The following is a 19841-nucleotide window of genomic DNA, read 5'->3' as shown; positions in this document are numbered from 1 at the left end:
CCCAAAAAGATAGCTGTACTTGTGTCTTTTGTGTGTTGTGTCTGTGTTGTGTGTCTGTTGTGTGTGTGTGAGTAAAACTATTTTATTTTGTCAATAATTTATAGTTGTCTTAAAAAAGATTTAAAATGAAACAGTTAATTGTGCTTTTTAATATTGCAAACTTGTATTCCTTAACATACAATTATAAGTAAGGCAAGGGAAGTTTATTTATATAGCACATTTCATACATTGGGAATTCAAAGTGCTTTACATAAACAGGGACAAGCAAAAACACAGATTTATCATATTTTCTCATTTTACTCTGGGACTTCCCCATTCTGGTGATCACCTCCCCTTCTTCTGTTTCATTAGATGTTATAGGAAATAAAGGGAAGTCTTGCACATACACTAAGAAACAGAAAACTTCGCTACCAGTAACACTATAGTTTAGGTCACAATTCGTGTTACTGGCTTATTACCTGCCTATTTTTAAGATATTGACAGTTCATTAACAGCTAGGTTTAGTAGGTTATTAAGCTTGTAGTGTTAGTTAATGGTTTGTTATATACCGTTTGTTAAATACCGTTGATAAAGTGCTACAAAGCTACCTTATAGACGAATTACAGTTTGGTAAACATGTAGGATGTGCGCACAGCAAGGTTGCAGAAAAAAACCAGGAGCACTATCATTTACAGCAAGCGAATGACATCCGATGCGGTACAGAGTTTGTTGTTGTATTAGAGATAAGTTATATTGACTATGTATTATATATATTATTTACATCATGCTTTCAGCATATATTAACAGCTTGTCACCCAGTTATTCTGCAAAATTAAGGTCAAAGTGAGCAGTATTTGTCTGACAGGTCCATTTGCAATAAAACCCTTCCAGTCGATATTTGATAAGACTAAATGGCCAAGCATCCAGCCAAAAATTTATTCTCATTAAAATATTAACTCATCAAATTTTAATGTGATTAATACTAAAACTATAAGTGATTTTACAAGAGAGAAGTTAAAGGCCTACAAGTCTTTGGATGCCTCAATTTTGTTTTGCGAGGTCATGTGCAAAATATAATGTTCCATGATTACCTGATTCAAAACTATGTAGTGCTAAAAAACGAGGTTCTGCCTAGCCAAAGACAAGGAAAGAAGACGGAACTGTATAAGACCTGGGTAATCATCAGCATTTTTGAGCAGAGTCGAGCATTTTTAATTAGATCCTCAATCCATTCAGCTCTTATGATGGCTGTTAGCCAAAGACGTCTGCGGTTGGCATTAAAAGTGGTGTACGGTAAAATTTAAGTTTTCCTCTCCTCTTTTTCCTCGATTTTGGCATCCTACCGCACAACACGACATGTTTGCTATTGTAACCGCTCTTTTTTTGCAACCGGTATGCGCGGTTGAGCCCGTGTGACGTCATGTGTGACGTAGGTTGGTAATTCCCCTATAAAATAATGATTTTGTGCTTCTGCTGTAATGGGGAAGTTAAACTGGTACCTGCTGCTGTGAGTGTTGCTGACCAGCTCTAAAGAAGAGCTCGGGATCCTGAGGCCTTCTGGAAAACCATCCTCAGAGGCAGGTCCATCCTGTTTGCCCTCCTCCTTTGCGACTTTACCAGCAGCTTACAAAAACATGAACCAAGTACATTATCAAATTAAGCCACGTGATAAAGTTATTTAAGACAAATATTTGAATTATTATAAGACCAAATTTATATATGTTGTACATTCTTAAATCACATATATTATATGAGATTATATGAGATAGTGGTGTATGATATTGACACAAAATGGGGTCCTACTATTTCAGTTATTTCTTTTTAATAACTATAGATGTTATGTTTAATACTTTTATTTTATTTTATTTTACTTTTGTACTGGTAGTTTGTCTGGTGTGAGTCTTGTCACAGATAAATAAATTTGACACTATAACCATGAGTATGTGGGAGGGAAGCTGCTAACTTGAGTAATTTACGTAATCGTTCATTCAAGTGATTCAGTCAAATCCCTTTTTAATCAGGAGTCGCCAAAGCGGAACGAACCACCAACTTTTCCAGCATATGTTTTACGCAGCGGATGCCCTTCCAGCTGCAACCCAACACTGGGAAACAAATACTCTTGCATTCACACGCACTCATACACTGGGACCAACTTAGTTTACACAGAAATGCCAACTGTCCCAGCCAGGAGTCAAACTAGCGACATTCTTGCTGTGAGTCACTGTGCTGCCTCAGAACGGATTTATATAGGAATAAAATAACGCAGTGTTGTTCATGCACAAACGTCCTGGTTCAGCTTTGTTTGGTATCATTTTAATATTTTCTAAAATTTCCAGTCAGTATTGATTCTAAAAATGTGACTTACTGTTAACGTCTTTTAATGTCTTGTTTAAATGTGGTATAAATTTGATATCATGATTGTGCTTACACACAAACATTCAGGAAAACAGCATCTCATAAACACAAAATCCATAATTTAATATAATAAAATAAACTATGACAACTATAATAAAATATTATATAATAATAATAACCTAAAATAAAACAATATAACCTAAGCGGGAATATTTTTGCCACTCTGAATACACTCTTGAAATCGTGTGATCAATTTTTTTGACAAGATAATGACAGCTCGCAGTAACATTGTTAAATAAGTAAATAATAATATTAGTAATATCATAAATAATTATATTATTGTGAGTGATAAAAACATAGCACATTCCTAGGCAGAAATAGCTCTTTAACAACAAAATACAATGTTAAATAAATAACAATTGCATTAGTAATATAGTAAATAATAATATCATTGTACAATAAAATAAAAACATGATAACATTTTTGTATACTGTACATTTTTTGTTGAATCAAATACATTTTAATACACTTCAACTTACATAAATCAAACAAACTAAAAATATTAAGTTAAACTTAACTGAAACATGATTCATTTATTTAAATAATTTAAAGCAAAATAAAAAATATTTGTTGTCTTGACTTTGTCATTAATTTTTTTCAACCCAGGCTCATTGTGGATACATTCCCAGGTCTACATTTCTGGGGACAGCAAAATACGTAACTGGTGCGTACAGTCGCAGTTTTTGTTTTTTGCAAATCCACCAGAGGTCGCTGTGTGTGCTTTTTGATGATCACAAATTACTCTCGCGCATCCACTTCTTGCGTATATCCACCAGAGGGCGCAATATATACTACAGCTGACCAGGCCAGCTTGCTGTTGACAGAATGACTGACCGACTGTTCCACCCCCTTTACCTAAACCCAACCAATAGTGTTTTTAAAAGCAATCTAGAAAAGGGAAAGCCATCGCAGAAATGTGATTTCACCACATTTTCAGCCTGTTGTTTATTTATTTATTTATTAGTTTATTTTTTTGCTTTTGTTTTACCTGGTTTCTGGAACTCGAACCCCGTTATCGAGGTCAATTCCGCTCCGTGTCCCAAGCATGCCGATGTACACGGCAAACTTGTAATAATGGAAAGCTTATTTATATGGAATTAATCTGTCAGCTGGTAACGCTAACATGAACAGAAGCTGTCAGCAGTATCATACCACTTTATAATGTTCGTTTTAAAAATGAAATGCAGCCAGACATAGCTCTGGCTACAAAATTCACACTTTCCAGAAATGCAGACATGGATACGTATCCACAATGAGCCTGTGTTGAATTTTTTTACAGTGTAAATGATTAGCATGGCACTTTACTAGGCAGAAATGTAGGCAGTATTATGTACCGCATAATGTAATGGCCAGATGCTAAAACAGGAAAAACTTACCAGTAAAAATCCGTTCATCAAACATTCTAGAAAACAAAAACAAAAAAAGTGTTAGTTCCTGTTAAGTCCACCTTAAACACATTGAAACACTGAAACGCTGTCTACACATGTCTGGTGCAAACAGCAGGAGATTTCCTCATTATGCCAAATCAGCGGCTCCACGCTGACGCTAGTATGGCAGCGGTTACCACAGCCAGCAGGAGGCCCCACTTTGGAAGCCTAGCGCTGCTCTGCCAGATGGCAAAGACGGCTAGACATTTTTTTCTTTTTTCTGAAGAAGCAAATTAAAAACTCAGTATATCCACTACCAATATCGGGGATTCATTTTGCGGTGAGCCACAGAGTTAATTACAAGTGAAAAACGAAAGGTTATCAGTAATTAAATCTCTGACATCGCCGTCATGTTGAAACTGGAAGAACTACAAATCACACCGCTGCTGTTTTAGTTTTAATAGTGCGCATGATTGAGAGAATCTGCTCGGGTCAACATTCGCTTAAATAATAGAATAAAATAAAGAATGAAAGCATGCTCGGTAGAGTCTCAAACCTTCTGACAACGAAGCGGACGGCGTGCCTTTCCTCCAGGATGCGCTTGAGTTTAGGCACACCGTAAGTGCATGGCCTCTTGAAGGGAATCTTGTCGGGAATCCCAATGATCTCCACGGCCTCAGGATCACAAGCGATCTTACGGTATGGCACAGGAACCATGTGATCCAGGCCTAATGCCTCGGCTGAAATGAACATCAGGGAAAGATGAGTTTGAGATTGACTTTCTGTGATATAAAAACAAAATGATCATTTCAAATGTCATATCTATTTTATTAAAATAGATCTCACATGCACAGAACATGGTGATGGCATATTTTATTAATTATTTTATTAAAATAGATCTCACATGCACAGAACAGTGATGGAATATGTATTTACATTATGCAAAATGTTTCAAAAAATGTTTAAATCCAGAGAAATAAGCTATTTTAACTACTGACACAGACGGCCAATTTATGATTTGGTTTTATAGAAAAAAGGAAAACACAGATTATGCTTTTATATGTTGTGTTGTACTAGACTACACAACTATTAGACAGAGCAGCATTATAACTGAACTTTAAAATGTATTTAATTTGATGAAACAATCCCTTAGGATATAATACAACAACTTCCACATTCCCCACTCAGTCACTATGGTCCCTATCATACACCCGGCGCAGTGTGGCGCAAGGCGCGGCGCAATAGTCTTTTGCTAGTTTTAGCTTGGCGCAAGAGTCGTTTTGAAGCGTTGCGCTACGCTGTTTAAATAGCAAATGCATTTGCGCTCATATGTGCGCCCATAGGCGTTCTGGTCTAAAAAGGAAGGCGTTCTGAGGCGCACTGCTGGCGCGTTGCTATTTTGAGAAACTAAAATAGATTTTTCATTAGATCAAAACAAACCCGGTCTAAACTCCAGCGCAGAGTTGCGCCTCGCTTACACACTGCTTATTACGCACAAGAGAGCAATAAGCAAATATCTTTACATATGAAAAAATGTAAATATTAAGGATATATATAGGATATTATAAGAATAGATATAGGATATAAATATAAAGGATTAAAATATTACAAAACATATTATTTTCTAGCCTACATAAATATGAAAAATCACAGCTTTTATGTCTTCTTCATCTTTCAGTTCATTCATAACAATTTGCTTTTGTATAATGTTATTATTATTAGCAGTATTATTTATTATATCCATATTTATATTTGTTTTATTAAAATCAAGCTTAGATTTGCCCACCTGTCAGGTTTTAGACCATATGGGGCACAGCATGTGTTTTAGGATATAACTCAGGTTTTTGACCACACTTCGTTATAATTGTTCATTTATTCGTTTGCTGGAAATTAGAACTGAATTTAAAAATATTTGCGCTTAACAAACGCAATTAATTATTTATAGACTAATTGATGTCTGTGCGTAAAGGTTTTCCTATCCACGAGAGCGAAAGTGAAAGTAGATCGATTATCACTCATTCTCATGCTAGTGAAATGCTCAGATTTTCCACTTAGACTAACTTTACGTCCTGTAAATAGCAAATGCGCTTATGACACGATGCAGCTGACTCTTAAAGGGGTGGTCCAGAATGTAATTTTAAGGCTTGGTTGTGTTTATAAGATGCAAAGCAATGTGTGCTTATGGTTTACTTGAAGGAAATCGCGTAAGTTTTTCATATATCTCACTTTGATTATACACAGCTACTCAGCTAACATGAAAACGGCTGTCATATTTCCTAGTTCCTCTAAAAGGCCCGCCCTTAAGTGACTCTGATTGGTCATCGTCATAATGTGCTGCTATTGGCGGATCGGCCCGTAAAAGCACGTGCTTTTCTGCTGTGTAAACATGCAGTCAACCTCGCGCCCGCTCTCTAAAATAACATCTGACAAGTGTCTGTAACAAAGGAGTGAAAATGGGGTGCGGCTCCTTTAACAGCGTGTGTGTGTGTGTGTGTGCGTCTATGTGTGTGTGTGAATGTGTAAACTTTAGCAAGCGCATGTGCGTGGGACTTTCTTTTTCTCTGATGCTTGGATTAAGTTATTTTCTGTAATATATCGTGACAGAAGAATAAAGCACAAGGTGTGAGATGCTACCCGTTGAGCCTTGATTTATTATTCTGCTGCGACCACTAGTCAGGTAAGCTAATCTGTATTTCTTTAACTCTATGCGTATGACGTCTTTCACGAGTATCCGGAATATACAGGTGTAAGTAATATGAATCATCCACATATCTTTTGCGACTTCATTATCTGAGATGTGAAACACATGGAGCTCCTTGAAGACTATCAGTGCAGTCCCGTGCGCACACACATAAGAGACACGAACGTGCTGGTGGTGTGAGTGTGTTACAGCAGTTTGGCTGATAGATATGAATTTGTAGGTAAATCGTTTGCCCGCAAAGCAGCATTTCGCATTGTTTACATCATTGCTACAGCATACCGTTAACGCTAGCCATTGAACATGTCATGATCAATTTTAACAAATAAAAACACTTACTTGTAGCTTACAACTTCTGCTTTGAGGAGATTTTAGCCGAATCCAGCACTGAACTGGGACAGATTCTGGAGCTGTTTTGTCAAATCATGCTTGCTGAGTATTTTATAATTCTCTGGAAGATAATTAATATTGAACTGAAGGCACTTCTCTCTTTGTGTCGTGTCCTTTGGAAGCCCAATTACAGAAACAGACGAAGCTCTGCGGAAACAGCAGCGTTTAGACGCATCTCTGCTATAACGTTACAGTGTTTCTGGCCACGGCCCTTACCTGCATGCGCAGTGTGGGATGCGCAGTAAACGAACTTGTGATGTCACAGGGGGCGGAAGTATTTTTTTGTAGTCCCCAAAATTCGTTCATTGTAGGCTTTGCTAAGCTAACTCTGTAAAAACCAAGGTCTCCCTTTGCATTGAACTTAGAACTTTTTACATTCAGAGATGTTGTTTATGTTCACACAGTTACATTACACATCAACTAAAGTTTAAAATATGAGATCGTAGTGGACCACCCCTTTAAAGGGAATGGGAGATGAGACTCTAATTGGTTTATTCTCAAAAACACACCTATAACTCATAAAAAAAAATAAACTCAACCCTTTTAGACCATGCGCCATGGCACAAAGCGGATTTTCCCGTCCTTAAATTAGCAAAAATGCGTTCTGCCACGCCCTGAAAGCGTTTGCGCTCTGCGTTTTGCACTTTGCGCATGGACCGTCAAAATAGAGCCCTATGTCATCAAAATAACCTTTGTTTGTTGTGAATGCACGCCCTCTAGAGTCGGAAATTATATACTGTGCCTTTAATAATGCCCTGAATGTCAATGGTTAATTTAAAAAGTGGTGCCACCCCACACACTTCATTGGTTGCATCAATGTTTCTGTTCTTTACATACAAGTTTGCATTTACGGTTTCACTCTGCGACCGCTTTGCACCCACATTTGATCTCTGGTCAAGTAGGACGATGGACCCATTCTTGAGCCTTACTTTGCACCACATTGATGATGATTGGAAGCTGCGACAGAGATACCTTGAGATGGCATATTTTTAACTACAGTAAAATTCTTATTTTCATTAAAATATCTGTTTACAGAAGATGCAAGAAATGCAGTGTTTAAAATATTAGTTACAAGATATACAAGAGTTCATTTACTTAGAAGAGATACTGCTTATTTTCTACTTTTAATATGAAAAACATTGAAAATTGTTTATTTTGTTTCCAAAAGTGTGTATTTTTTTCCAATTTTTTAAAAGAAAAAGCAGTGTGTATTTAATTTCAGCTGTTCACATTGATGTTCAATAAATAACCATGGATAGTAAATAGCGTGTGTTTCCTTCAGTTATTCTAAAATCCAGTAATGCACCCTTCATTCAAACATCTCTCACTTGTAATTTGTTAGCACATTTACTGTACAAAACCTGTCAGTGAACTATGAGGGCAAAAAAATAAAATCAATCAATAAAATAAACGCTCATTAATCGTAATCAAGTTAAAATGCTCAACTGATCGAGATTTTGATTTTAGGCTAAATCACCCAGCCTTCTTGTGATCTCACCATATCTGCTGTTGAACAGGATCTGAACACATTCTCGAAGGGTATTGATATCCTCCGTCTCCCTGATGAACGAATCCCATTTTTCTGTGCATTCAACACACAAACAAAACCATCATGTAACAAATTAGAAAAGCAAAAGCAACATGTCACAATCTCAACCATCATTTTGTGAAATCTCCATGTATACGTGAATTTTTTTAGACATAGGAGTCAATTAAGTCAGGTCTTGACTCTCCGCAGTGACTGAAGGTCTCACGCTGATCTTTTGAGAAGAACAGACTTCGGTAGCCCAGGTGCCCTGGCCAAACTCCCATTACTACTCTCCGGTCTGCCAAGATCAGATTCTGTATGTGTGACCCGCATGGAGCTATATCTAAACTGATACCCCTGATATAAAGATTAATCACTGGACTATTAGAGATACGAGTGATTTATTTACTAGTTATGTTATTTTCTACGGTTCATTCTGCTGTGGCGACTCCTGATAAATAAGCGACCAAGTCGAAGGAAAACAAATTAATGAATGATGTTATTTACTTGAAGAAATAGTTCAATGGGTTATTATTTACTCACCCTGCTGAGTCTCTGTAAACCCGTATGCTGGTAGTTTTTCAGTGAGACATAAGATGAATTCTGAAGTATCTTCACGGTTTTTTTATAGTAAATATGTCACGCTCAAAAAAGGAAAGTAGTCCAAAGGGCTTTTTTGCTAGATCCCCTCTGTCAACACTGTAATGGACTAAAAGTGTCTTGCCTTAAAGTTTTTAGGCAGATTTTGACATGATTTGTTTCTTGAAATGTTCAATTTATTCTTGAATCTTCTTTCAGTAGTTGACAGAGTAGTAGCTTATATTATTATTACACCTTGTTTATTGACAACTGTGGATTTTATACATTATGTTTTGTTTGTTTTTTGGGTGCACTGTGTACTTGTAGCACATAAGACCAGACTTCCATTTATAGTATTTATATTCTTAAGGCTTAAACAAAGGTTATGGAGTTGATTGACCTGGTTTTACAGTAATATTAGAGCTAAACAATGCAAAGTTTGAACATCAATATCGCAATGTGTGTATCTGCAATAGTTACATCGCAGGATTAGATTATTTATTAAAGATTAAAAGATAAAGATATTGTTAAACTATATATATATATATATATATACTAGATGTCAGGTTATTATTTGTTGGGGCTAATATATATATATATATATATATATATATATATATATATATATATATATTTATTTATTTTTTTTTTTTTTTTTTTGTATTTATATCGCAATATACACTGCAGATGTTTTCAATATCGTGCAGCCCTATTGTATATATTTTTTTTATTCCAAAAACAAAGTGAAAAGTATTGCTTTTAGGGTAGTTGACAGTATTTTAGACCGGTTTATTTATATTATACACCTATCAGGAGCAGTAGATAAAAAGTAAAAATATATATAATATAAAAATATATATAACATTTCATTTTATAAATAGTAATTAAAATTGATGGGTAAAAATACAAATAAACGCTTACTTATTTCTTTTATTAGTCTAAAAACTATAATGTGTTAAAAATAATTAATTAGCCTGGCTCGTTTCAATTTCTGATCTGCAAATATATGCAATTTTTAACATTTAATATAATAATATTTTCTTAACCGCTTGTGTTTGTCATTGTTATTTGGTTACATCTAAATTATTGATTGTATTTTTCTTTAAATATTCAAATATTTATTTAAAATTTCTATATTTTTTTTAAGTTATTAAGTGTTAGTTTATAAGATACAGATCCCAATGGTTTTGACGTCTTAAAAGTAACAACTGAGTAAAGAAAATTCTCAAAAAGACCCTTTGCTGTATAATACTATCAATGGTTGCTGACAAGATATACACTTTAGGGTGATCTAACCCTTTAAGATTGTTCAAAAATCAGTTTTGTGCTCTGCTAAACCTATAAATGAACAGAGCTAAACAAATCTTGAAGCAACTTTCACTTTAGGATGACCTATCCCTTTTTAGAGCACTCTGAAAAGATCCTTTGCCTAGCCATTTTAAGAGGAAACTGACTCTTTCTATTAGACACGCTGCTAAGGACCTCATAAAACCCAACTGAAATGAAGGCCAGCTTGTCCTTGGCCAGACTCAGTAATGGTAAGTACAGTCTGTCGCCCACCTGATTTTTCATGCACTATGGAGAACAGAAGGCGCTTGGAGACATGGATGCTGGGAGGGCTCTGGGTAAGATCTGCTGCCAGCCCTATTCGCTCGCCTGGAAAAGACACGCAGTCCGAGATATAAGCTCAGAGTAATGTACATTTAAAAAAAGACAACATCCGTATGGTGCAGCACCTACACGCTCTTACCATTGTCAGCACATTCCTTGGCCTGAACGGCTTTTTCCTCGGCGGGCGTCCACATGCCCGGCCGCTCTTTGCCGATGCTGTGCAGTGACGTTGGCTTGAGGTCCAGCTTGCTGTCCGGGTGAGGCTGGGAGGACATGGGCATCCCGTACAGGAAGCTGGAGAGCATGGAGTTGCTGGCGGATACTTCCTGCACTGAGGGTTTGACTGAGGTGTGGTTGCTAGCGCTCTTTGAGGTCGAAGAGTGATGGTTGACTTCCGGACAGGATTTGGCATCCCGTGAGGGTTCCTCCGGCGTTCTGTTAAAAAGTAACCACATTTGTTGGGCTTTGTTCATGAAGTGCTTGATTTATGATGCATGTCTAAAAAAAACTCCAATATAGTGGTAAATGTTTGTGTGTGTGTGTGTGTGTGTGTGTGTTTGTGTGTGTATGTGTGTGTGTATATATAATTATTAGCCCCCATGTACACTACCGGTTCTACCTTAGGAACATCAAATAATAACCTGACTTCTAGTTGATCATTTGGTATCAGAAGTGGCTTATATGAAAGACAAAGGCCTCTAGATTACGCGTATTTTAAATAAAACAAATAAGACTTTCTATAGAAGAAAAAACATGATCAGACATACTGTAAAAATGTCCTTGCTTTGTTAAACATAATTTGGGCAACATTTAAAAAAGAAAAAAAATCAAATATATAATTATGTGCGTTTGTGTGTATATAAATATATATATATATATCTTCTTCTTTTGACCTTAGTCCTGTATGGTTGCGGGGTTGGCTCTTTGGAACAAGTCCTCCATTTACACTTGTCAATATGATTATGATATATATATATATATATATATAATTGAATGATAAGTACAACCCATTTGTGAGTCTTTTGCGGATCCTGTAATAAATAAGGTGTTCGGCTCATTCACATCGAACACATCTTTACTTCTAAAAAAGTGAGACGAAATGCTTTGTAATGGTTTGAAATACCACTGAATGCCTGTAAACAGAAACTTGCAACTATTGTGCCACTTCCGAGATCTTCTGATTGGTCTACTGCTTTGGAACTGACAGTGATAGACTGACAGCATCTAAATAAATGCTCATGTGCGTGGCGCTTCAAAAGACATAAGATGTGAGTGAAATGGTCACACTCATCTGTCAAGTGAGTGTTTACATTGAAAAACTAACAGAAAAGTAGCAAATTGGAACGGCCCTTTAAACTATATTCATCAGTATATTCGTACAGTACACAATCTTTTTTGGTATTAAACATTAACCAAGGCTTCAGTTACATTTGAAGGCCAAATTTTAAGCCCTCCTCCAGAGCAATGACATTTTCTGAATTTTTGCTATTTCACTCTGTCTTCTGGACAAAGTGATTTGTTTTAGTTTAGCTGGACTAAAAGCATTTTTAAGTTAGAAATTATTAACCTTCTTAACTTTATAAAACTGTTGTCCAATGACTTGCTTAATTAATAAAACAAACCTAGTTAACCTAATTAATGTACTTAAATGGATAGTTATTTGGATTCTGTCATTCATTTTTCACCCTTGACTTGTTCCAAACCAATCTTTGGTTCGGTTGAACAGAAAAGAAGATGAATTATCTTGAAAATACTGAATATTGTTGAAAAACTGTAACCATTGACATCCGTAGTCATTCAAATATCCATAGAAATTCAAGTATTTTGGAAGTCAATAGCTACGTTTCTATCCACCTTTTTTATGTGCCTTTTGGATATGCACTTAAAAGAACGATTGATGCGCATACATTTTGAAAATGCACATAAAAACATATGCGCATAACTGAGAAGGATAAACTTTTATTCGATAAGATGTGCTTAAACTGCGATGGAAACACTTTTACTAAACAAATGTTAGTATGCGCATTAAAAAAATTTTATCATAAAAGATCACATGATGATAAAAATATGTGCGAATGGACAAACCAGCAGGCTGAGCACATTGTAAAACATCTGAAATGTTGTTTTGGTCATTCTAAAATGCCTTAACCGTTTCAGTATTAGTGTTGTTATATTATTAATGAACTCCACAATCAAGAGCATCTGTGCTCCGCGTATCACGCCTTCCATTTATTGCGTGTTGGCATTGTCTTCTGGGGTGTAAATCATTTATTAAATGAAGAAAAGATTCACACAGCTTCTCCTACAGCAGCAAATTCCACTTTTACTTTTGATATTTGGCGCCAGTTAATCAGGAAGTGACGATTTTGTCCCCTTTGACTCGTTGAATGAAAATACTGCTTTATTTGCACAATTTTTATTCGATATTCCAGTTATGTCCATGAAGTTAATTCACATTTTTTGATGGAAATATCGCTAATGGTTACAGCATTCTTCAAAATATCTTCTTTTGTGTTTAATAGCAGATAAAAAGTCAAACAGGTTAGGAACAAGCAAAGAGTGAGTAACTTTTTTAAAGTAATTTTGGGTGAACTAACCCTTTAAGAAACATTCTGTCATATTTTCAACGCTGCTTCATACATTTTTGTGCAAACTTTTAAACAATTTTCGAGATTCTTGGATGAATGTAAAGTTTGATGAACATTAATTATTTTTTTGCATGTAGTAAAGCTGGCACTTTTAAAGATTTAATAAAAAAATTATATTTGATTAAGTAAATCAAATACATTTCATTTTGTTTTGTTTAACTTTTAATATATTTTATATTAATATAATATTTCACATTCTACTGACTCCAATCTTTCAAATGTACAGCTTTTTTTGTCCATAAGTTAACTCTCCTGGAAACATTATCTATCTAAAATGCGAGTAACAAAGCAAAAAGCTTATAAGCTATTCAGTAAGCAGGGGGAAAACTCTACATGTCCTATGAAAAAAGGTTATATTGTCATAGTTTTCAGTTTTATGTTCATCATCTCAATTCAGACCTCATGTGAACAGGCCTTCAGGCGACAGCAGAAGACTGACCTTTTGACTATGAATCGGATGCGGTTGCTCTGCTCTAAGATCTTCATTAAGGTCTTGGTGTCGTATTCCGAAGGCTTTCTCAAAGTCACACCGTCAGGCAGGCCGTACACTACTACTGAACTTGGATCCTTGAGAATCCAGTCATAAGGCACAGGGACCAGGCTGCTCTTCCCAACAGCCTCACCTAAACGCAGCACAATGTCGTTGATAAAAATGCATTGTTTTTCCTTTGATTGCACACAAAAACAGGATTTTAAAAAATCAGCTAATTTCAGCTTACTGTAAAGCACGCTGAACACCTCCTCCACCATCTTCCTCAGGACGAAGATGTTGGAATGAGTGTCTGTTAAGGCTCTCTGTCTGCCCTGCTGCCCGCTGCTGTCTTTGCCAGTCCTGCTGCAGTCTACTTCAGGAACTTTGCTGTGGGAGTTCATGGAGTTTAGCGCTTGTAGACAGGACACTTCTGTGGAAAAATGCATCTGTTACTCTTGGGAGAAAATTACACACGCTTGGGTCTGAGGATGGATGGACAGAAGGATGGACGGATGGATGGATAGACGAACGGACAGATGGACGGATGGTTTGGATGGATGAACGGTTAGACAGGTGGTTAGACAGATGGATGAATGGACGCACAGATAGACGGATGGTTGGACAGATGGATAGATGGATGGATGGACCAATAGATGGTTGAATAGATGGATGGACGGATGGATGGATGGATGAATGTATGGATGGACAGATGGTTGGATGGATGAGTGGATGGATGAATGAATGGTTGGATGGATAAATGGTTGGATGAATGGGTAGATGGATATTCATTTAATTAAATAAAAATGTGATAAAAACAGCAGTATTGTGAAAGATTATTACAATTTACAATATATGTACTAAATTGTAATATTTTGATGTTTGTGAATATATATATATATATATAGAATATATCACATGGAATTTTTTATTATTTTTTTATGGTAAGATTTTTTCATCATTTATATAAGCACAATATTTCATGCCATTACAGGAGAAACATGGACAACAGCACTGTGAGTAAGCTGCAATCTTGAAAGTACAATTTTATATATATATATATATATATATATATATATATATATATATATATATATATATATATATATATATATATATATAAGGTTGTTGGACTTTAGATTTTTCTAAAGAGTTTTGTATTTTATTAATATTTATTTTATATTTTTACATTTTAATTAAACATTTGCCCCAAAGATCTAAATAAAGTGAGACATATGACTACATATAAATAAGTAAATAAAAAAGAAATAGTTCATGTATTGACATGTATGTGTGTGTGTGTGTTTGTGTGTGTGTGTGTGTCTATACACACACACACACACACACACACACACACACACACACACACACACACACACACAAACACACACACACACACACACAAACACACACACACACACACACACACACACACACACACACACACACACACACACACACACACACACACACACACACACACACACACACACACACACACACACTGAGATTATTATTAATAATAATCCTGAAAACAGCTTCATGTTTTTGTTTAAACCATAGTACTTATTTTTTCATGTTCTTTGGTAACTAAAAGTTCAAAAGAGCTATTGTTTGGAATAAAAAAATTTCAAAAATTACAGACAGTTTTGATCAATTCAATGCATCCTTGCAGAATAAAATTTGAAAAACAAAAAAGAGATTTCACTGACCCCAAACCTCTGAATGGTAATGTAGTCTATACATTTCCATTGCAATATGATCTCTAAAGTGGCCAAATCTGATTTCCTTTTCACATTATTCAAAGAAGTTCAACAGCATTTATTTTAATATATATTAAACATTTATCTGATTTGACGTTTATTATTTTTTTATTGTTTTGTTTTCAGTTTTATCTCATTTATGGTCAGTGAGTAGTGACTATTTTGGTTACATGATGTGACATATTTCCTGAATCAAACTGGATGTTCAAAAAGAAATATGTAGGGCAAGAGAGTAAAGGGATTTAAACAAGCCAAGAGAAACATAAAAAGTAAAGAGAAACATAACAATTATCCAATTGTGTTGGATTTAAATGTTTTGCAATTACTTGTTTGAATTTAAATGTATATTATTTATATTTCTAAAGATGTAGAGTCCCCAAACTCTTATTTTAATACATCTATCTTTTTATAAAACTGTTTTGTTAAAATACACTAAAGATTATTAGCTATATTCACTGAGAAATGTATAAAAACATTTTTCAAAAAGAGGTGTACTCATTTATGCTGAGCACTGTATGTATTCCATTATAATACACACACTTTGAAACTTTCAATCATTAACCAATTCCCAGCTAAAAGAAACACTCTCTGTTTTCTTCAGTGTAGAAAAAAACAACAGCAACATGGCAATAAAGCAGTAATGTTGATTGTAAGTTGACGTTTACTCACTGCAAAACTTGTGAAAGTCAGTCTGTATTTCCTTTCTGGAGTTCAGGAAGATTCTTCCCTTCTCTGTTCCCACTGCGATCACGCTGTCCTCATGCACAGTGACACAGGCCACCTCAGCATTCAGCTTAGACATGGCGGAGCACTGCAAGCACAGTTCACCTCAGCTCATCCACAAACATAATTGTGCATAATACTCGCACTTTAAAGAATCTTTAAAACCCCCTTACCACCGAGTCCAGAGCAGACACAAGGCTGGTGAGGATCTCTTGTCTGGCTGAGACTTGGGGAACTTTGAGCTCTGGTCGAGAGTTTGTTCTCATCCCATCACAGCCCAACTTCCGTATCTGAGCCATTCTTCTGAGAGAAACAAGGATTAAAAAGTTACAATAAGTAGCGCAGTAAGTAATATTCGCCGCTAGAGGGTGTGTATACACAACAAACAAAGGCATAATTTGATGACACTGTGACTGAGTTTGGAATCATAAGAGTTGTCATCCTTATTACATCCTGTTGCTGATGAGAGACTAGCGCAATATGAATCATAATCATGTAGGAAAGCAGCAGCACTGTTTTATTGTACTACGCCAATTTTAGGGTTCATCTATAATGCTGCTCCATGCAAACCAGTAAAACACACAACATATTAAAGTGTCTTTGGTGTATCCGTTTTTTCTATAAAACCAAATCAGAAATTGAGAGTGTGTGACATCATTAGCATGGTTATACAGATACGGGCAGGGTCACTAGTTAAAAATGTTTTTTGAACATTCTTCAGAATAATTTGGATAATTGAACCACATAAGTTAGCAAATTATATACCACTCTTCTGGTTTTTATATACATACAATGACCAGCCACTTTATTAGGTCCACTGCTGATTAACGCAAATTTCTAATCAGCCAATTACATGGAAACAACTCTATGCATTTAGGCATGTAGACATGGTCAAGACGGTCTGCAGCAGTTCAAACCTAGCATCAGAATGGGGAAGAAAGGTGATTTCATTGACTTTGAATTTGGCATGGTTGTTGGTGCCAGATGGGCTGATCTGAGTATTTCAGAAATTGCTGATCTGCTGGGATTTTTTCACACACAACCATCTCTAGGGTTTACAGAGAATGGTCTGAAAAAGAGAAAATATCCAGTGAGCAGCAGTTCTGTGGGCACGAATGCCTTGTTGATGCCAGAGGTCAGAGGAGAAAGGCCAGACTGGTTTGAACTGATAGAAAGGCAACAGTCACTCAAATAACCACTCGTTAAAACTGAGGTATGCAGAAGAGCATCTCTGAACTCGCAAAATGTCCAACCTTGAGGTAGATGGACTACAGCAGCAGAAGACCACACCTGGTGCCTCTCCTGTCAGCTAAGAATAGGAAACTGAGGCTACTATTCACACAAAGTCACCAAAATTGGAGATTGGAAAAACGTTGCCTGGTCTAATGAGTCTCGATTTCTGCTGCGACATTCGGATGGAAGGGTCAGAATTTGACATAAACAACATGCAAGCATGGATCCATGCTGCCTTGTATCAAACGGTTTAGGCTGTCGGTGGTGGTGTAATCAGGCATGTGATCAGTCGAGGACAATAAAAAGAAGGAAGACAAGATAACAAGTGCAGAATTGAGTAGCGTAATATACTTTAATAGTCCACCCTGAATAAATTATCATACGAGCTAAAAAGAGTTTATCACATTCACTTTCCTTTTTCCTTCGGCTATGTCCCTGCTTTTTTTTAGTTGTGATTAATTATAAAATATATCTTTATAAATATGTAATATCATCTAAACTTATTAAACTTTCAGGTATTACATTTCAGGTGTTTGACTGTAGCACTGAATTAATGAAGGCATAAGGAGAGATGATCTGCGAGGATAATAACAAATGTGCCTCCTGCAGCTTTATTTATAATGTAAATAGAGTGCACGTGGTCGTAACGTGCAAATGTGAGAGCGTGCACAGTCGCGCCCGCATTTAAAGCAATTTCATAATCTTGCATATTGTCAGCGGCTTCGGCACACATTATAGGACTACACAATATCATTATATTATATATAGTAACCTAGTAGGTCTACAATTACATGCCTGAATGACTACCGGAATGAAGCAGTTACTGCTTAGTCTTGTGCACAATGGCAAACAATAAAGGCGCAAACCATCAGGTCATTTGCCTTGATGACCATGAACCTCACTGAGACCCCCCTCCCCACCCCCCTGAATTTTTTTTTTTACGTAAATTACAGGGGTTGCTCCATTGAAAATAAAAACATCCATATTAATATGGAGGAATCACATCCCTGTGTTATGCTGTGGGGGATATTTTCTTAGCACACTTTCGGTCCATTAGTACCAATTAAGCATCAACGCCACGGCCTACCTGAGTATTGTTGCTGACCATGTCCATCCCTTTATGACCACAGTGTACCCATCTTCTGATGGCTACCTCCAGCAAGATAACGCGCCATGTCATAAAGCACGAATAATCTCAGATTGGTTTCTTGAACATGACAATGTTCCTCAAATGGCCTCTACAGTCATCAGATCTCAAATCCAATAGAACACCTATGGGATATGGTGAATTAACATCAAGGATGTGCAGGCAACAAATCTGCAGCAACTGACGATCATGTCAATATGGACCACAATGAGGAAAGTTTCCAGTACCTTGTTAAATCTATGCCACATGGGATTAAGACAGGTCAGAATGCAAAAGGGGGTCCAACCCGGTCATTAACAATTTTATTGAAAAAAATTATCTTAAATCTAAATATTACTACTATATTACCTATATAATAGTAATATAGTACCATTACCTTACCTTACCTTAGTAATCATTGTTCAAGCTCTTGTTCTCTCCAGACTGAAATATTGCAACTCTCTACTAGCCGGGCTTCTAGCTAACTCTATAAAACCTCTTCAGCTGCTTCAGAACGAACCAGCACGAGTGGTCTTTAATGAACCTAAAAGAGCACATGTCACTCCGATACTCATCCGTTTGCACTGGCTGCCAGTTTCTGCACGCATCAAATTCAAAGCTCTGATGTTTGCTTACAAAGCGACTTCTGGCTTTGCACCTTCTTATCTGCTCTCACTTCTGCAGATTTATGTGCCCTCCAGAAACTTGTGTTCTGTGAATGAACGTCGCCTTGTGGTTCCATCCCAAAGAGGGAAAAAATCACATTCCCGAATTCTCGCATTTAATCTGCCCAGTTGGTGGAATGAACTCCCTAACTGCATCAGAACGGCAGAGTCACAAACTGTCTTCAAAAAAACGACTTAAAACTCAACTATTTAGTCTCCACTTTCCTTACTAATCTGCAATTGCCTCTCTGGCTCCACCACTAACTGTACTACAAACAAAAATGACTAATGTTTTGCTTCTTACACTTTACACACCTGAAACTTGCCTACAGCACTTGTTCATTGTTGCTCTTATAGTTGTTATTTGCTTCCTTGTCCTTATTTGTAGGTCGCATTGGATAAAAGTGTCTGCTAAATGACTAAATGTAAATATTACCTATATAATAATAACTATACATTGCCTGAGCAAAACTTAGTCTATGTCTGGATTTAAATACTTAAGTGTTTATCATAAACACATATTTCAGTGCTGAATTAAAACCGAAATTAATAATTTAGGTTCTGTTGTTAATTTATGTTATAATGTACAAGTAATATTTACAGCAGACTTTTTAATCCTTCAGAAAATGATAATTGAATTTGTTGAA

General features: G+C 36.1%; 1 protein-coding gene across 16 annotated transcripts in view; it reads right to left on the bottom strand.

Annotated features, from left to right (window-relative positions):
* The window catches only part of gtf2ird1 (GTF2I repeat domain containing 1), a 56584-nt gene that overhangs the window by 24118 nt on the left and 12625 nt on the right, over positions 1-19841 (bottom strand). For 9 of the 16 annotated variants that reach the window (XR_012406412.1, XR_012406413.1, XR_012406411.1 and 6 more), the window contains exons 2-11: positions 16344-16473; positions 16117-16258; positions 13935-14117; positions 13655-13838; positions 10707-11002; positions 10517-10612; positions 8348-8431; positions 4318-4501; positions 3771-3796; positions 1479-1602 (exon numbers count right to left, since the gene is read on the bottom strand). Coding sequence is in view for 9 of the 16 variants with exons in the window: in XM_021476657.3 (XP_021332332.2) it covers positions 1479-1602; positions 3771-3796; positions 4318-4501; positions 8348-8431; positions 10517-10612; positions 10707-11002; positions 13655-13838; positions 13935-14117; positions 16117-16258; positions 16344-16469 (1445 nt within the window). In the remaining 7 variants the exon portion in view is untranslated. The remainder of the gene's footprint in view (positions 1-1478; positions 1603-3770; positions 3797-4317; positions 4502-8347; positions 8432-10516; positions 10613-10706; positions 11003-13654; positions 13839-13934; positions 14118-16116; positions 16259-16343; positions 16474-19841) is intronic. The other 7 variants (XR_012406416.1, XR_012406417.1, XR_012406415.1 and 4 more) reach the window with 1 other exon arrangement.

The sequence above is a fragment of the Danio rerio genome, chromosome 5 (genome assembly GCF_049306965.1).
Source record: "Danio rerio strain Tuebingen ecotype United States chromosome 5, GRCz12tu, whole genome shotgun sequence".
Taxonomy (NCBI): domain Eukaryota; kingdom Metazoa; phylum Chordata; class Actinopteri; order Cypriniformes; family Danionidae; genus Danio; species Danio rerio.
The sequence above is the reverse complement of the archived record's forward strand: the minus strand, read 5'-3'. Positions and strand labels throughout refer to the sequence as shown.